Source organism: Urocitellus parryii, chromosome 8, assembly GCF_045843805.1.
Source record: "Urocitellus parryii isolate mUroPar1 chromosome 8, mUroPar1.hap1, whole genome shotgun sequence".
NCBI lineage: Eukaryota > Metazoa > Chordata > Mammalia > Rodentia > Sciuridae > Urocitellus > Urocitellus parryii.
This window is the reverse complement of record NC_135538.1, coordinates 56,449,258-56,465,660: the sequence shown is the minus strand read 5'-3', so window position 1 is coordinate 56,465,660 and position 16,403 is coordinate 56,449,258. Positions and strand designations below refer to the sequence as shown.

Genomic DNA, 16,403 nt, shown 5'->3' with positions numbered 1-16,403 from the left:
CTCTGTGGCATTCAGCTAGGCCCATTGACAGGGCTGTTAGACCATGTGTGCAAGGGTAGAACTACCTCCCCCCCCCCCCCAACACCACAGACCAATGTAAGACAGAGTTCTGGGAAAGAGTCCAATCTCAAATCTTACTTCCAATGTTTAAAGCTTAAAAGACACCTTTTAGTTTATGGGAGGAGTTACTGAGTTAAAACTGAGATTGAAAAATTAGGCTGGAAAAGAGATCTTGTAATCGGAAGCAATCGTGTGCTAGGCACTCATCAACACATTACTTTCTTTATTTTACTTCACTGCCAGTTACCAAATGAAAGAGTTGGGATTTGAGCCCAGGCCTGACTCTGAAGCTCAGACCTTCCACACCAAACTTCTACTTTCTACTTGTAAGTAGGAGAACTCAGTGGGAAAGGATTGTTGGATCCTGCACAAGCTAGAAAGTGCTCTCCAGCATGTCAGCTGGTAGCTGCACCTCAAGTGACTCACCCAGTTCAGGAAAGGGCTGCCTTGGGCAAGAGTATTTTATTGCTTTTTCTCTGCTGCACTAGTTAGAGGTTTCTTTGTAGTTGGCCAGTGCGAGCATCTCTCTGATAGACTGTTGTCAGTCTCCACATGCTCTGCACTAGAGGCATAGCTTTTATCCTGAGGTTATAATGAATCAGATGTTCAATGACAGCTGCTTTATGCATATACTCAAACAGTAACAGCATGATTCTAGAAGAGAGAAACCAGCATGATTCTAGGAGAGAAACCAAGTTATGGTCACCTTTCAGTTACACTTGGTATGGAGTAATCCACTAGGTAGATTTTTTGACCAAGACTTGAAAAGTAGAGCACTTAAATTATGTTTGTATGAGATTTGGAAGATAGGACTTACTTGTAGTTTTATATACAGTTAAGATACTTCATGTAAAATAATTACTTTCATCATATCTGATAAAGCAAGGCAAGCTGTTTTCTTATAAATTAGATCAGCATTTCACAAACTGACACTCAAAGTAACATTATTATTTTGGGGTGGGGAGTACCGGGGATTAAACTCGGGGACACTAAACCACTAAGTCCCCAGCTCTATTTTATTTACATAGGGTCTGAGTCGCATAGGGTCTTGGTGTTGCTAAGGCTGGCTTTGAATTTGTGATCTTCCTGCCTCAGCCTCCCAAGCTGCTGGGATCATAGGTATGCACCACAGTGCCTGGCCAAAGTAACATTATTTGATGTAATTTTTTGTTTTAATATCACCAGTGAAAGTTTGAGGGATGGCATATCCTCACCTTAAAAGATTCTTGGGGAGTGGGATGAACCCAAACTGTTTCTTCTTAATTTTGCATGTTTGTTTTTAAATAATGACTATTTTAATTTCCAAGAAGCGGTTTATGGAGGTGAAACAGCTTGGGAAAGGCTAAAAATTCTGACTGTAAATTTGGATGAGTTCATCTTTGGATAATTTACATAGGGGGCCTCTCAGTCTCATATCTGAGGCATTCTGATTTCCAGGAACATTCTGTAACCAAATCAATATGTGATCAGATAGGTGAGTAATTTGAATTTTCTACCTCACAGATTTTTAAAAGGAGGCAGCCAAACCAAGAGTCCCAGATCAGATCATCACCCCTATCTGAGTGATAATGTTTAAGACAGTGAGCCGCCTCTAACAGCTTCACTAGAGACTGGGGAGTGGGAATGGACAAGCTCAACTTCTTTTCAGTGCTTACATTCTATGATTCAAGGGTTTGGAAACTAATGAGTTGCACAAAGATGAAATGCTTTATCCCCATGGTCAACTGCACTTCAAGTGATGCCCTTCAATGCAAAGGAACCAAAAATAAAGCCTCCTATTCTTAAATAGCATTTATTAGTATTGCAATGAAGTCTTTTATGAGAAGAGTTCTCACATTTATTTAAGGAATATATAGGTTACGGTTATAGAAGCAAAGTTCACTGAGTTATGTATGAGGATGCCCGGCTATGACCCTTAATTCAGCAATCTAGTATTCACACGTTGCTGACATTGAGCTATTTATCCAAACATGCCTTTTAAAATTCTTTTTAAAATATGTGCCTGGATAGGGTGGGAAAAGAAACGCCAAGGGCTTGCTAAAAAGGAGAAGCCTAAAAAAGATAAAATTCCCACAGTAGTTCTGTTCAACTGTAGTCTGTGTGCAGGAACAGTGCCCATGTGGGGAGCATTGTGCCCAGTGGTTTCTCGGTTGGAACGGTGTGAAAGCCCTTGAGGTTTTCTGTGGCTGTTGGAGGAGCAGGAAATCCCATTTACTGAATCCAGTCAATGTTCAGGCATCGCGCTATGAACGCAAACATATCTGAAACTTCTTCTATCACTTTGGCTGTGGGCTTCCCCGCCCCGTGGCCAGCCTTGGTGTCCACGTGGATGAGCAGGGGATTGCTCTGCTTCCGGCTGCGGCCCACCACATACTGTAGGGTGGCAATGAACTTCAGGGAGTGGAGCGGGACCACCCGGTCATCGTGGTCAGCAGTGAGGAGAAGCATGGACGGGTACTGGACGCCATCCGCCTCGGGCAGCCTCACGTTGTGCAGTGGGGAGTATCTGAAAGGCAAAGGCACTTGTGTGAGATTTTGTCACAAGCAGAGTTGATCAAGAGGATGATCAGGAAAGACCAGTGTGGCACAGGGATCTGTGTGGTATACCAGCCATTAGTTTGGATCTGGCATGTCCTCCAAAAGCTCGTGTGTCAAAGACTTGGTTGCCAATGCAGCAGTGCCCAGAGAGACTTTTGGGGAGTGATTAGACCACGAGGGCTCTGACTTTCTCACTGGATTAATGCATTTGATGAATTAATAATTTGAATGGGGCTACTGGGAGGAGATGGAAACAGTAGGGCGGAGGAGCGTGGCTGAAGGAAGTAGGTCCTTTGGTACCAATGTCTTGTCCCTGACCCCTTCCTCTTTGCTTCTCTGCTGCCACAAGCTGAGTCGCTATCCTCTGCCTCACCCTGCTACCATGATGTTTCTATCCTGGAGTCAGCCAACTATGGACTTAAACCTTGGAAACCATGAGCCAAAATAAACCTTTCCCTCTGTATTTGCTGGGTATTTTGGTCACAATGACAGAAAGCTAATATACCAGTCTAACTTTACTACCAAGGAGGATTTCTGTTGCCTAATATGTGAGTGGCATGGCAGTTTGCTTGCTCATCATTTAGGTCATGACCAGGAAGGGCTACTGAAAACAGGAGCTATGTCGTTTATGTAGCTTTAACTTTGAAATGTAAGAAAGAAACTCGCAGGGCTGTTGAAATAAGCCAAACTATATGCACACTCAGTGTTTAGAGCTGTATCTTTTCGTATTCTTTAGACTTTTTCACTGCTACATAGTTGGACTAATGACTTGTTTTTTGAAACTAGAGTGGGACTATTTAGCTATTAATCTTTTGTTGAACTTCAAAGCCAGTGTACAGTGGCTTTCTTTCCCTTATCCCTATAAAGCCTTTATTTCAGGCTCAGCTTTGCAACCTCAGGAAGAGCATGTGTCTTTCTTGTCTACAAACCAAGGAAGCCCAGGTGAGAGCCTCTCACAGTCCAGCAGAAAAGAAACTGCCTTTGGCCAATGGAGAGAAATTTAGTGGAAGAGGAACTCTTTGAAATACAAAAAAAGTTTCCAAGGTAAGTTAACAAAAATAGTTTCAAGAATAAAAACAGCAAATTAGACATTTCTTGAGCCTCAATCACTATCTGTACATTTTATCCAATGTTAGATTTTTCAACGTATTCAGTATTAATAATTTTAATTAACTTGTTTCAGCAGAGTTTTATTTTGAAGTGTAGTAAAAACAGTATAAAATTTTCTTAGCTCACCAAGTCAAAGCTAAAACATGGGGGATGGCAATGGATCTGCTTCCCAACCAAACCCCTCCTCCACATGAGGGTTAATTCTATGGGGAACAAATGTGGAAAACTCGGTGCCTATTAAAAATACTCCCCACTTTGAGATTCACAGGCAACATCACAGATGTAGTAAGTTTTGAAACTACAGAGTGGTTTCAAAATTTTCAGGAGATGGTCTATAGAAAGAACAGGCTGTTTATTAGGCTTTATTTACCCTAGACATTCCCAGACTCGGAGGTCCAGCTCTTTTGGGAGAAAACACCTTTTAATATTCTAGATGGGGCTCCAAGGGATGCACTCCAGAGTTCCCATATGGTCCTTTCTAGCTAATTTAGCAACAGAAGGTAAAAGGAAAATAAAGCCCTGCGAGATCAGAGTTAGAAAATTTAAATCTGAGGTAGGAATATCACAGAAGAAAAAAATTCAAACTTTTTCAAATGAGTTTACACAGGATTTATTTCCCTGAGTGCATGTTGTCACTTGATAATTTGAACCATAGCTTCTTTGGTTATGCAGCTTTTACCAATGTGTGTCAGGGAGGCCATTTGAGTATTTTAAAGTAACAGCTTTCACAGTGAACTTTTTTCCCCCTTAGAGAACAGAATGCAATAGTTTCAAAGTACTCAATTAAAAAATTCAGTCCTTTTGAGAGTCATAAAAAACAAATTAAAAATGACCAAGTTATTTTGAGAATGTTGGGAAAACAGGCCTCTTGTGCCAGTCCAAGGACTGTTCCTAAATGATGCTGATAAATAATCCCCAAATTCTGTTATTTACTCATTGTTACCAAAGTGGTTGAGGGCTATGACTGAGGTAAGTTTTACAATATTAGGTAATGAAACTTGTAGTTACACTGAGCACAAAAGGAATTTAATTATGTTTGCATGTGTTCTTTTATGTCCTTATTTCTTGATTTAGAAAAGGAAATTCCACATACAATGTATGATGACACCTTTTTGTATTAGTTTCTGATTACTGCAGTAACAAATTATTATCCACCAACTTAGCAGCTTAAAAAAGACTTCTTATCTCACAATTCTGTGAGTTGGCTCAGTTGGGTTCTCTGGGTCTCTTAATAGGAAACTGGAAAAAAAAGTACTTTCAGGCTCAGTTTGTTGGCAGAACTAAAGTTCCCTTTACGTGATGGCTGTTGTTCTATCTGCAAAGTACCTATACAATAGTTCTTAACTGAATAACCAAGGACAGGAATCCTGGAGGGCCATCTTTGCAATATTGCCTATCACACCTTTAAAGTTTGTTTTTGTTAAAGACCATATTAAAACAAGGTGGAAGGTATTTCCATCTCTTCTGTTCTTGTAGTAAATTATATGCAAATAAAACACACCAAGGGGACAAAGCATCAGATACTAATTCTGTTAACTATTATGATATCAAATCATTAGTAGCATATGTCAATCAAAACATACTTAACGAGCCATTCAAAGTGTTGTTTGCTGTCTGAGCACCCATAGTCGGTGGTCCAGGCATGACCGATGGTATATTTATGGAACTTCAGCATGTCCATTACGCCAACTTGGGCAATAACACAACCAAAGAGGTCAGGACGCTGATTGGCACAAGCAGCTGAAAACCAAGAAAGAAACATCTAAATATACAAAGCAACACGATTTGTTCCCCAAAGTTAATCTCAATGAGGTGAGGGTGTTACCAGAAAAGATTGAGGACTTCATGTCCCCTTCTCTCCACCCATGTGCATTCATAGCTGGTGGGGGTAGTTAAGATCTTAGACCCTGTTTTGCCTCAAGCTAGTCCTGAAACGCAGCTTAAGGCTCTAACCAATATTGGCTCATCATCTCCTATTTTTCAAACTTTAAAACAATATTAAACAGATATTTATTGAGTATTTACCATGTAGGGCACTAGGCCTGTACCTGTTTCAGTGACTAAATCTGGTGGGGAAGATCAAGAAGTGAATGAGCCACTACAATTGAAGTATGGCGTGAGGGGTAACATCAAAGCTGGCAGGACTAGGAATCAGTTGAGGAATTTGGATTTTTCCTGTGTCTGGCAATAAAATAGTTCCCACACACCTTTTGATTTCAACACTGAATTCCCACCCCTCCCCTTGATTTATCCTCTGCCTCTAGGATGAAAGCCCCATGAAGGTAGAGATGTTCTACATAGGCCCAGTATCTGAAAAAATGCCTGGCACTTCTCAGTGTCCAATAAATATTTGATGAAGAACCAAATGATTGTCAATATCCCTTCCAAATTAAAACAAATTATTTTGGACCTTCATGGGAATTTTTCTTTGGAAGACTGATATAAAACCCAGAGCCTCATATGTGCTAGGCAAGTGCTCTACCACTGAGCTACATCCAAGCCTGGAAATGATTGTTTTTTAAATGACAGCACCTTGCAAAGACATGGACAAATGAATGCTCTGTCCCCGGACCACCCCCTCCCAAAAGTGGACTTGTCACATATATTTAAGTGTCGATGTGCTCTTCTACACACGTATGATGACACTTCACATCCTAAATGCCAAGGGGTGCAGGGCCCAGCAGGCGCAGTCCAGGCCTATCGCATACATTCATGACAGTATTGAATGCTACTAAGGAAAAAAATTAGAAAAAGCTGCATACAGGTAGTGCCACATAGAAGAGCAGAACTCAGAATCACAGTACCAGTTTTAACCCCAGCTTTCAGCTGTGTGACACCAATGAGCTTTTCAACCACTCAGTGCCTCCCTGGACAATAACTCTGCATATCAAGGGCTTGGACATAGGAGTGGCTCCCACTTGCTGAGTACCTAAGAATGACTAGAATTAACTATTTCATTCCTATAAGGCTATGGCTCTATTCTAAACACCCCATCTTTCATGGCCTCTCTCGGCAGCCAACAGCATAATGTTCAAGGAGGATACATCTTACAAGTTCTGAGCAGCACAATAGGCTACCAGGCTCATCAGCTCTGTGCTGGCTGAACCCTTGATCCCACAGTGGGGGAAGGCCTCAGGAGGGCATGGGGTCTAGTTTCCTGCAGTCATGAGTATGTTTCTTATTTATCAGGTGCCCCAATACAAATGGTTTTGCTTTCTTTGTACCAGTATAAATCAGGCAATCTTTTCACAGGCAATTCTATCTGGAGACCCCATAAGGGTCACTTGGTAGGTACAAAGAGTAAAATTCAGTTCTTACCCACTAAGAGGCCTCCATTTGAACCTCCGTTAATGGTCAGCCTTTTGGGAGACGTGTAGCCTTCCTTGATCAGATACTCAGCAGCACACTGAAAGTCATCAAAGCAGTTTTGTTTGTTGGCCAAGATACCACCTATGATGTGCCAAAGTGAAAGGTAGTTAATTAACAAAAGGGCACAGTTTCAACTATGGATCAATCTAAACAATGGTAGCTAAAACAACATTTAAAGAAATGCCTCAATTGAGGTTTTATGTGCTGTGGAAATCTACAATGAATACCCCTGGACTTGCAGGCCCAAATTCACACATATGGTGAATTTGGATTTTATTAAAACCCTTAGAACTTAAAAGGCAAGTGCCCCAAAGAGGACAGATCTGTTTTGTGAGAGAAGCATGGCATCAGAAAGAATCTCTATTTTGGAGAAGCTGAAGGTAAAATGAAACAAGGCCTCTATTATGGAGCTCAGCCCTCCTCGAGTCTGTAGTGGGTACATGATCCGATTTTGCCCTGGGTTACTAATTTACAGTAACAGTAGGAATTGGGTGGTGACGGGGGGCTTCAGCAAAGCACAGGGGGGCTTCTCCATTCTTAGATGAAATAAGACCTCAAGGTTTTATTGTCTATAAGCCATTCCAATGTATTAAACAACCCCCCCCCAGAGAAACAGCTATGGGGGTCTTGGAATATCTACAAGGCCAAAGGCAAGTCCTCAAAGGAACAGATGTCTGAAATAACTGCCTCTGAAATGAACAAAGAGCAGGCACATATCTAATTAGATCTGAAATGAACCACTTTTGCAGAAATTCAATTAAAGATGAAGTAGTGCTATTGAAGAAATGTTTTCATATCAAAACAAATGTTATTAAAATCTTAAGAAATTATCAGTGAATTTGAACAGTTAGGATTACTTAGTTTTCAGGAAAAATGTCACTTGGGGATCATGGCTACACATTTAAGACCATTAAATTTTAAACTCAAGGAACAGAGGGAATTTACATGTATCAATGTTCTATATACTAGGCTGTAACTGGAAAAGGTTCATTTCTGGTCCTTTTACTGTATCATCTTTGAGAAAGCTTATGAATCAATCTATTTTTAGTCTTAGTCAAGCTCCAACTTGTCTGACTCCTATGAGTTTGGAAAATAAGTTGGTTCAAGTTAATAAACAGGGGGAAAAGTCAGCCAGGACCCAGGCATCTTCCTTATCAGACAGCGGTGGCCCCTGATGACCAGAGGGGCTTAAAGGAGAAAACCTTAGTTCTTTCAGGATTCCAGGAACTGGTGGCCCCCTTCGACCCAGTAGGCCTTGTTATAAATGACAGCAGGGAACTAGGAAGGTGGCAGAAGTGGAAGTCCTCAAGGACAGAGGACCAAGGCAAGTGAAGAATGCCCTCATCAGACCACTGGTTGGTCTATGAATTCAATTCTAGCTACAGAAAAGCCAGGGTGGTAGGATGTTCCACATACAAAGAAATGGAAGAGAAAGGGTTTTAAAAGAGGTGATTATTTAGGAAAAAAAAAAAAAAAAGGAAACTATGACCCTCTGGGGTATGAAGCTGAGTACTAGCCAGTCAACTCAAATATGTGCTTCAGGAGGCCAGAAAAGAACAGTGACTATATTCTTGTCTAAAACCCACACTTGATCGAGTCATAGCAGCAATGTGAGGAGGCCAGAATCTCTCAGTAGTGAGAGGACAAGGGAATACCCACACTGGGAGGAGAGCTGTAGACTGCTCTCTTAGGAGCAAATGACCTGCTTTGAAGTCTGTTTTTGAGACAGATGAATAATACTGAATTTTTACAAGCAAGGCTGCCAGGAAAAATACCAAAAAGCTTCAAGAGTCACTTTTGATGCTGATTATTAAAAATGCACCTTGTACATTGCTCAAAAATCCCAAGTTTTGATTATGGTCTTATGGGGAATACTTCTGAAAAATGTGCTTTGTTATCAGACTACAAAAGAAAGTAAAATGTGAACAGAATGGGTTATTTTTAAAGGGGGGCAGTGCCTGCAATGTGTTTGAAAATTATTATTTTCCATTTGTCTCAACAAAATGCCTTTCTGCTCCTCATCCCCTCAGCCCATTTAAATGGGAAGGTCAGCACATCCTGAGCTTGGACTGTGCCAGACTTGAGATTGCTTCAGGGAAAACAGCCCACCTTTATGCCACGTCTCTCCATATTCACCGCCACCCCTGATGTTGGCCACAGCAAGAACGCCACCCATGTGCCTCACGAAAATGAGCCTGGATACACTGAGGAATAGAGAAGACAGTTAACCTCCCTGCAACTATCTGCTAAGCACTGCTGAGCTCTCTCCATCACAAAAAAATCAAATGTATCCCTGAAAACACTATGCGTAATAGAATCTAAATACCAGCCCAATTTTTATATTACTTGATTACAATAAAATATTAATGTTTATACTGCAAAGCTCAGATGTTTTCATGAACATTCATTATGTTTCACTTTTCTTACCAATAAATACTTCACTATGCAGACAACAAAAATCAGAGGCCCTCATTTTACACGGAATCTATCTTTGCAACAAGGCCAGCTCAGGCAAGAATAGTCGGGGGCTTGCAGGTGCAACAGACAATGGCCCCCCCACTCTCATTTTTTTCTTAATGCTTTCCATATTTTCAACATGTTTTCCAGTTCTAAAGAACTTTGGATGTTAAACTAGTCAATAAAGGGAATAAGAGGATAACAAGCTCACAGACTGGAAAATAAGAACAGTTCTCGAGAATACTTTGTAGAAATAAAAATTACACAAAGCTTCTAAGTTCTTCAGAAAATTTGGATTTTGTTTCTTTTTCTATTAATTTTGCCTTGAATTGTTTGAGAATTTTATAATTCTCAGTAATGGGAAAAAGGAGGGCTTCTGCAAACCTAAAGCTCTAGGTGGCTTTAGTGTTAATTTCCTCGATGATGAAGAGGAAAGATAACTAAAATTGGGTATGGTTGGCCTGATGACATCTACCCCAATTTGCCAAATTCATTTTCAGTCACTTGGTCTTCTACACTTCATGCATCTCTAATGGGCTCTTTTTGAAATTACTATTACATTCACATGGTTCTGGGTGAAATGGTCTGGGACTCAACTTGATTTTCAGCACAGAGGTTTAATAAGTACAAAGGAACAAAGGTCAGTGCTTCTAGCTACAGTAGATCCACTCAGTGATCAGTGTGGTCTAGATCCCTATTGGGACCACAGGAATGGGGCTTGGGATGCGTGTTTCTCATTATTCACTGGCATGTGTTCACTGCCCTTACGCTCAAGCATCATTGACTTAAAGGTGAAGCCTATAATTTTATCACAGAATAAATATGGCATGTGGTTTTACCACATAGATATGAAGTACTAATGAGATCGAAAATCTCTGCCTGGGAAGTCCAGCTGGGGGCTGCTGTCACCCAGGGTTCACGCCGTGCCTGGGACATGGCGCTGTCAGAATGAATTAATAGTTTCAGTAATAACATTCTCCTAGTGTCCCTTTAGTTCAGGGACACAAATCTATCATTTTATACAAAAACCTCCATTAGCTCCTAACAAACTCTTTAGCCAGATGTTTAAATCACTTGAGGAGGGCAGGGACCATGTTTTATATTTCATTCTATAATAATGAGTGGCTTTAGTTATTGAATACTCAAAACAATAGCTTTCTTGCACTCTACTCTGGGATAGCTGGTTGAACCCATTCCAAATTTATGTCCTAATGGTTATCAGTCTATGAATCTCTCCCCAAGTAAAAAAGATCCTGGGTGAATCTGTGAATCAGATTTTATGTGATGCTCTATTTAGAAGTTGGTTTAAAGCTGGTGTTGCTTGTAGAAAACTTTTTATTAAAAACACTCAAAGCAAATTCCATACTAAGGAATGGGATATTAAAATCAAGTTTGCAAAAATACTGACAGTGGTTTACATAAATAATGGCAATATGTAAACGTAGATACCCCTGCCCTCCAAACATAAGTTATCTGGGAAATAATCACCAACAATAAGCACATAACAGTTTAAAATGAATAACAGATTTTTCAGAAAATATTTATGGCTGAATGTTAAGACATTGTATTTTAAGTCTCTGCTGGTAAAAAAAAAAAAAAAATCATCTGAAACATGCCCACTGAAGAGAATTCTGGGGTAAAGGCTGATTTGGTAATAAATGACAGTGAAGATAGGTGCTTCCTTTTTTCAAGACGTCAATTGATACTAATCTTTTGTAGACAGGCTAAAGCCTCTAAACCTAGTGCTCAACTTTACACTGAGAACTTTTTTTTTTTTTTTAAAAAAACAAGATTAGCTTGTCATTACATTTCCTGCAATTCCTGAGCAAAAATTCAAATAGTTATCAAATACATTCCTTCCTTGTAAGAAAACAATCAAGAAATATGTAATTGAGTATGTTAGAGATGATTTAGTAGACCAGTCTCTGGTTCCTTTCCACGATGTAAAGATCAAACACATGTCAAGTTCAAGAGTGTCCCACGCTTACCTGTAGTTGGGTGTAATAGATATGTTGAAGCCACCGTAGCCATATAAGAAAGCAGGATGAGAGCCGTCTAATTTTATGCCTTTTTTATGCACAATGAACATTGGAATCTTTGTACCATCCTTGCTAGGGTAGAAAATCTAGAATAAAAGAAAGCAGAATACTTAGATTTAGCATCTCTCGGTAAATACTTGCATACTTTTAAATGGGAAAAAGAGGTGGTACTCTCCTCATGTACAGAAGCACAGTGAAAATCTAGCACCATTAAAGGGCTATTGATAGTGAGGCATCTTTCAATTTTATGGGGATAGTTTAAAGAGCCTGGGTCTGAAAATAAGGAGACTGGATTTGAATTCTTATTCCATAGCTATCTAGTTAGACACAAGTCATTGATCCTCCCTCAGCCTCAGTTCTTCACCCCCAAAATGAGGCCATCAGGCCCACCTCTTAGGGCCTTCACAGGGCACGTGAGAGAATAGACATTCAGTTCTCTGCTCAGTATCCTTCTTGGCACTGGAAAAGTTAGATTCTGCCCATCTTTTCAAGCAACTTAATCTAGGGAGACTTCTTGAAAACAAATTTCACATTTGGCTTCCTCCCCTAAAAAGTGAAGGCACTTAATACATCTTCATTTTTCTATGCTTGACTACTAAACAAATGTTAGCAACGAGAAGACATTAACTTAAGCTGGTGAAGAACACCATAGAAATCCTATTATTCCTGGGTAAACAAGGATATTTTCTCCAGTATTGACAATGAAGGCTCTTCAAACCTTCCCGAATCTGGGCCACCTTGGGCAAGTTCAGTCAACATCTCCATATTCATTACTTTTGAATAAAGGATTAAGAGAGAAAGGATAAGGAAGGGAACATTAAATGCTATTCAAGCGATAAGCCATAGAATAAATGATAAGCCATGAAAAGCCGATAATGGCTTCTTCCAGACAGAAAAGCTGCAAATCGTTTTCCCTTCAGGCAAACATGGCGACTTTACCCTGACACTTGGAAAGTGCCTTAGCTCAGAAACTTCTTGCTGACCTCCCCTGTGAGCCTTCATGCTTTGTATGACCTGGAGCTAAATTGAATCTACAGCTTTTGATGGCAGCAGTTCTGCAGCAGAAAGTAGCCACAAAATCCTTGGAGATAATCGGGAGGGGAAGCACCATGGATTTGGGGGGAGGGGGTGCAGGACTGTGATAAGTGCTCCAAGGCTGGTCATCCTTTGCATCCTGTCAGTGAATAGCATGACTAAAAAGCATCTGTTTCTGACTTTGGAGAGAAAGGTAAAGAAAGTAAATGTGGCAGTTTAGGAATCACGGTGCCTGCTCTGCAGAGTAGACAGTTTTGTTTGAAGTTATTTAGTGTTGGCAGCCACTGATGGAGCTGTGTGAGTGGGTTCAAGTAAATGCAGAGTAAGAGGAACCATCCTGAAGTGGCTGGCTGGGCTAATGAGCTGGAACACAAGGCCTTCACCTCTGAGATGGGAAGAAAGGAGGGTTCTTTAGCCACAGAGGCACGGCATCAAAGCAAATGAATCATGTCTTATAGGATGCCACCATAACTGAATCATCTGCTCAAATCGGTGTTCCTTCCAGCCACCTGCCAACTGCCCATCTCTCTGCAAGTCCCTGCCCAGCTCTCCCTCCCAGGCTGGCCTCCCCTGTGCCCCTTGCTCTCACCCAGCTGCACTGACGCATCTCATCTCTGCCGATTCTAAGACCCTGCACCTGTTCTCAAAGTGTTCTATCTCTTGCTGCTTCATGATGATTCCACTCCTCCTCTCATACCACTTTTCCTGCTACCTCTTGTAAGATTTCCAAAGCCTGCAAACTGGCCTGCCATTCTCTCATCTGGCTGCAGGACCAACACATCCTTTCAGAATACCATCAAAAGTCCAAAGCCCCCATACGCCTGTAGGTGCAGAAATAAATCCACACTTTGGGTTGGTGCGATTCTGATGTTAAGATAACAGTATTCTGAACTGTCCAAAAGCGAAAGGGCATTGTAAAGATGATTTTACTGTGGGCAAGAAAATGCCTTACAAAAAGGCTGTTGCAGTCTTAAAATATACATACCACTTACATGTGTATATACATTTTATCCAATCCCTTTCTATGCATTCAAACATAGCAGCCATTCTATGCCATTTCCATATATGGAATGGCACTGGACCCTAAACTAACCCTAAACCTGACTCTTCAATAAAAGAGCAAACTGAACCCTGAGTCTTTTGATAACTATGGAAGGAATACCTGTGGCCATTTTGGAAACAGTCATTAAAAACAGTCCAGGAATTCGCCATTAAGCATTGTTCACCGCTTTGTTCTTGAAGCCATTTTGTTAGATTAGGAGGAGAAACTAGCAAATTCCTTGCTTCTATTTGCTTCCCTCAAACCTCACCAAAAAGCTCCACTTCAAAGTCTGCACCAGTGTTTTATCAGACTTATTGCCTAAATATCTATGAAGAACCTGTTAGAAACACTGTTTCCCAGGCATCAGCCCAGAAGATGGAGTCCCCAAACCTATAGATTTAGCATGTTTCCTGTATGCTCTGTGGCAGGGAAATGGGCTCACCCAAACTGGCCACAGCATTTGCTTTTATCATTTTCTCTATGCTCACAAGTTAATGTAAACTAAAACCAGATATTTCCCCACCATTTTTGATAACTTCAATATGGGACTCTTTTAACCCAGTTCTCCTGTGATTTCCCTTAGGGACTTTTATGATGAGGATGATGCTGTCCAACACCCTGACCAGACACTCAAATGTTGCAAGATCAAGACCTTCACTTAACTCCATTCTACCCCATTTCATTTAAATGTTTGTCATGTCTATTATGCGCCAGGCACACGGCTAAGCCCTGGAGAGGCAAAGAGAAACAGGACCTGCAGAGCCCCCTCACAGCATACACCCATCACCTTGGCTCTCAGAGCTGGCAGCTGATCCGCAAGGACCTCCCACTCTGACCAACCTGCTCATTCACTGCCCTCCCTTCCTTTTCCTCCTAGGGTATCTGCTCTTATTATTTTTTAAAAACTCTTTTCATGACAATCAGTACCTTCTGTTCTCTGGCTGTCAGCTTCTCTCGTGCTTTCTGGCTCAGCTCAGGAAACCTTGACAGCCCTGTAAATGTCACTCATGCCTGAAGTCCTCTAATCCTAATCCTAACCCACTGCATTTGTTCTCCTGGGTATCTGGACACTTGGGAGATCCCAGCCTACTTCATCACAAATTAGTAATACCTAAGCTGGGCTCTGGAATTATGCCTTCTTTTTTCCTCTCCTTAAATGAATTTTTCATATCTTTCCCTTCCCATGTCTTCCTTAATGTCTCCCTACCCACCCACAATCAACTCCAGAGTACCTGTTTCCTACTTCCTTCCACACCTAACACCACCCATTTGCATTCCCTTCAGTTTGTTTGTGGCCTGTCTCCAAAAAGGCCATTCGCCTGGAGCTCTTAAAACACCCTCTTCCGACCTCTACAACCCAGAGAAAAGAAGGATCGCTCAGTCTTGATTCCATTCTTTACCGCCTCCAACACTACCATGCTCCTTCAGTTACCACTATTTTTATATTTTCTCTTTCCCTGGCATACAGACTCACATTTCTCCTAATCTATATAAGAAAAAGAAACTTGTGCATCACCTTGTCTGCTCCTCAAGCTGAATTTCCATCTCCCTCTTCCTTCCTGACCAAACCTATCCAGAGTAACCCATGCCACGGCTCACCACTTTCCTACCTTGTGTGCTCCTCTATCCCAGCCACCACTGCTCTTTCAAGGGTCATGCGACAGTATTTTGGTCTTTTCCCTTGCACGTCCATCTCTACCTCTACTGAGGGGTGTATGTCCTTCCCAGATTTTTCATAAGCCTACAGAGAAACACCTATTTATACATGTTCACAAACACATAGGTTATTTATATAGTGATAAAAAGAACCCGGCTAATAATGGGCTACAACTTACCTGCCCTCCGACTCCTCACTAAGCAAGATTACCATGGAATTATGTTTTAAACTACCCAGATTTACCTCATTTAAAAAGTGAATGGGCAGGTGGTGTGTGCCTGTAATCCCAGCAGCTTGGGAAGCTGACGTAGGAACTTTGTAAGTTCAAAGCCAGCTTGAGCAACTTAGTGAGGCCCTAATCAACTTTCTGAGACCTTGTCTCAAAAAAAAAAAAAAAAAAAAAGGGTTAGGGATGTGACTCAATGGTTAAGTGCTCCTGGTTCAATCCCCAGTACCAAAAGGAAAAAAAAAAAAAAGAGTGGCTGTTCACACATTTATAATTTGCTCACTGATGCGATCAAAAGTCATCATGCCACTCATCTATGTATGTCACATGATAGCCATTCACTCTTAGTGAACAGTTACCAGAGCTTAAATGTTGGTTTTCCATTCTCTGATGGCTTATTGTTACCAAAATATTCAGGTTCAAGTTAAAAAGCAAAACGGTTTCCATTTCTCACACTTGTAACCAATGAGAGAGCTGCCAATATATACCCATTCTTCCTTTAAAATTTATTCTTAAAATATTAAAAAAATTTTAAATGGGCACTTAACAATTGCACATATTTATTAATTACAATGTGACACTTCTATACGTGTGTACAATGTGTAGACATCAGCAAAATGTGGATCTGCTGAGCTGCTTGTCTTCTTGTCTGCTTCTGCAGCATCCAGGGGAAGGCCAGGATGGGCTATCTAGTCCCTAAGAAGACCAGCACCACTGTCACCACACCAGGGTGAACTTGGAAGATGAAGGGGCTCTGGTTAAGCTGGTGAAAACTATGAGGACCAATTATAGTGACCGATATCATGAGAGCTACTCTCACTGGGCAGAGGCAACATCCTGGGTTCAAAACCTGTGACTCGCAATGCCAGG

At 41.0% G+C, this 16,403-nt stretch overlaps 2 protein-coding genes across 3 annotated transcripts in view; one reads left to right on the top strand and one right to left on the bottom strand.

Annotated features, from left to right (window-relative positions):
• Positions 1 to 9,192, top strand: part of LOC144256522 (uncharacterized) — a 140,205-nt gene extending 131,013 nt beyond the window's left edge. Inside the window, exons 5-6 of one of the 2 annotated variants that reach the window (XR_013344120.1) lie at positions 3,466 to 3,642; positions 9,108 to 9,192. The gene's annotated coding sequence lies outside the window, so the exon portion shown is untranslated. The remainder of the gene's footprint in view (positions 1 to 3,465; positions 3,643 to 9,107) is intronic. The other variant, XR_013344117.1, reaches the window with a different exon arrangement.
• The window catches only part of Prep (prolyl endopeptidase), a 118,238-nt gene continuing 103,671 nt past the window's right edge, over positions 1,837 to 16,403 (bottom strand). The window contains exons 11-15 of the mRNA XM_026389600.2: positions 11,523 to 11,659; positions 9,187 to 9,281; positions 7,027 to 7,158; positions 5,292 to 5,448; positions 1,837 to 2,566 (exon numbers count right to left, since the gene is read on the bottom strand). Of these exons, the coding sequence (XP_026245385.2) occupies positions 2,272 to 2,566; positions 5,292 to 5,448; positions 7,027 to 7,158; positions 9,187 to 9,281; positions 11,523 to 11,659 (816 nt within the window). The 3' untranslated portion in view covers positions 1,837 to 2,271. The remainder of the gene's footprint in view (positions 2,567 to 5,291; positions 5,449 to 7,026; positions 7,159 to 9,186; positions 9,282 to 11,522; positions 11,660 to 16,403) is intronic.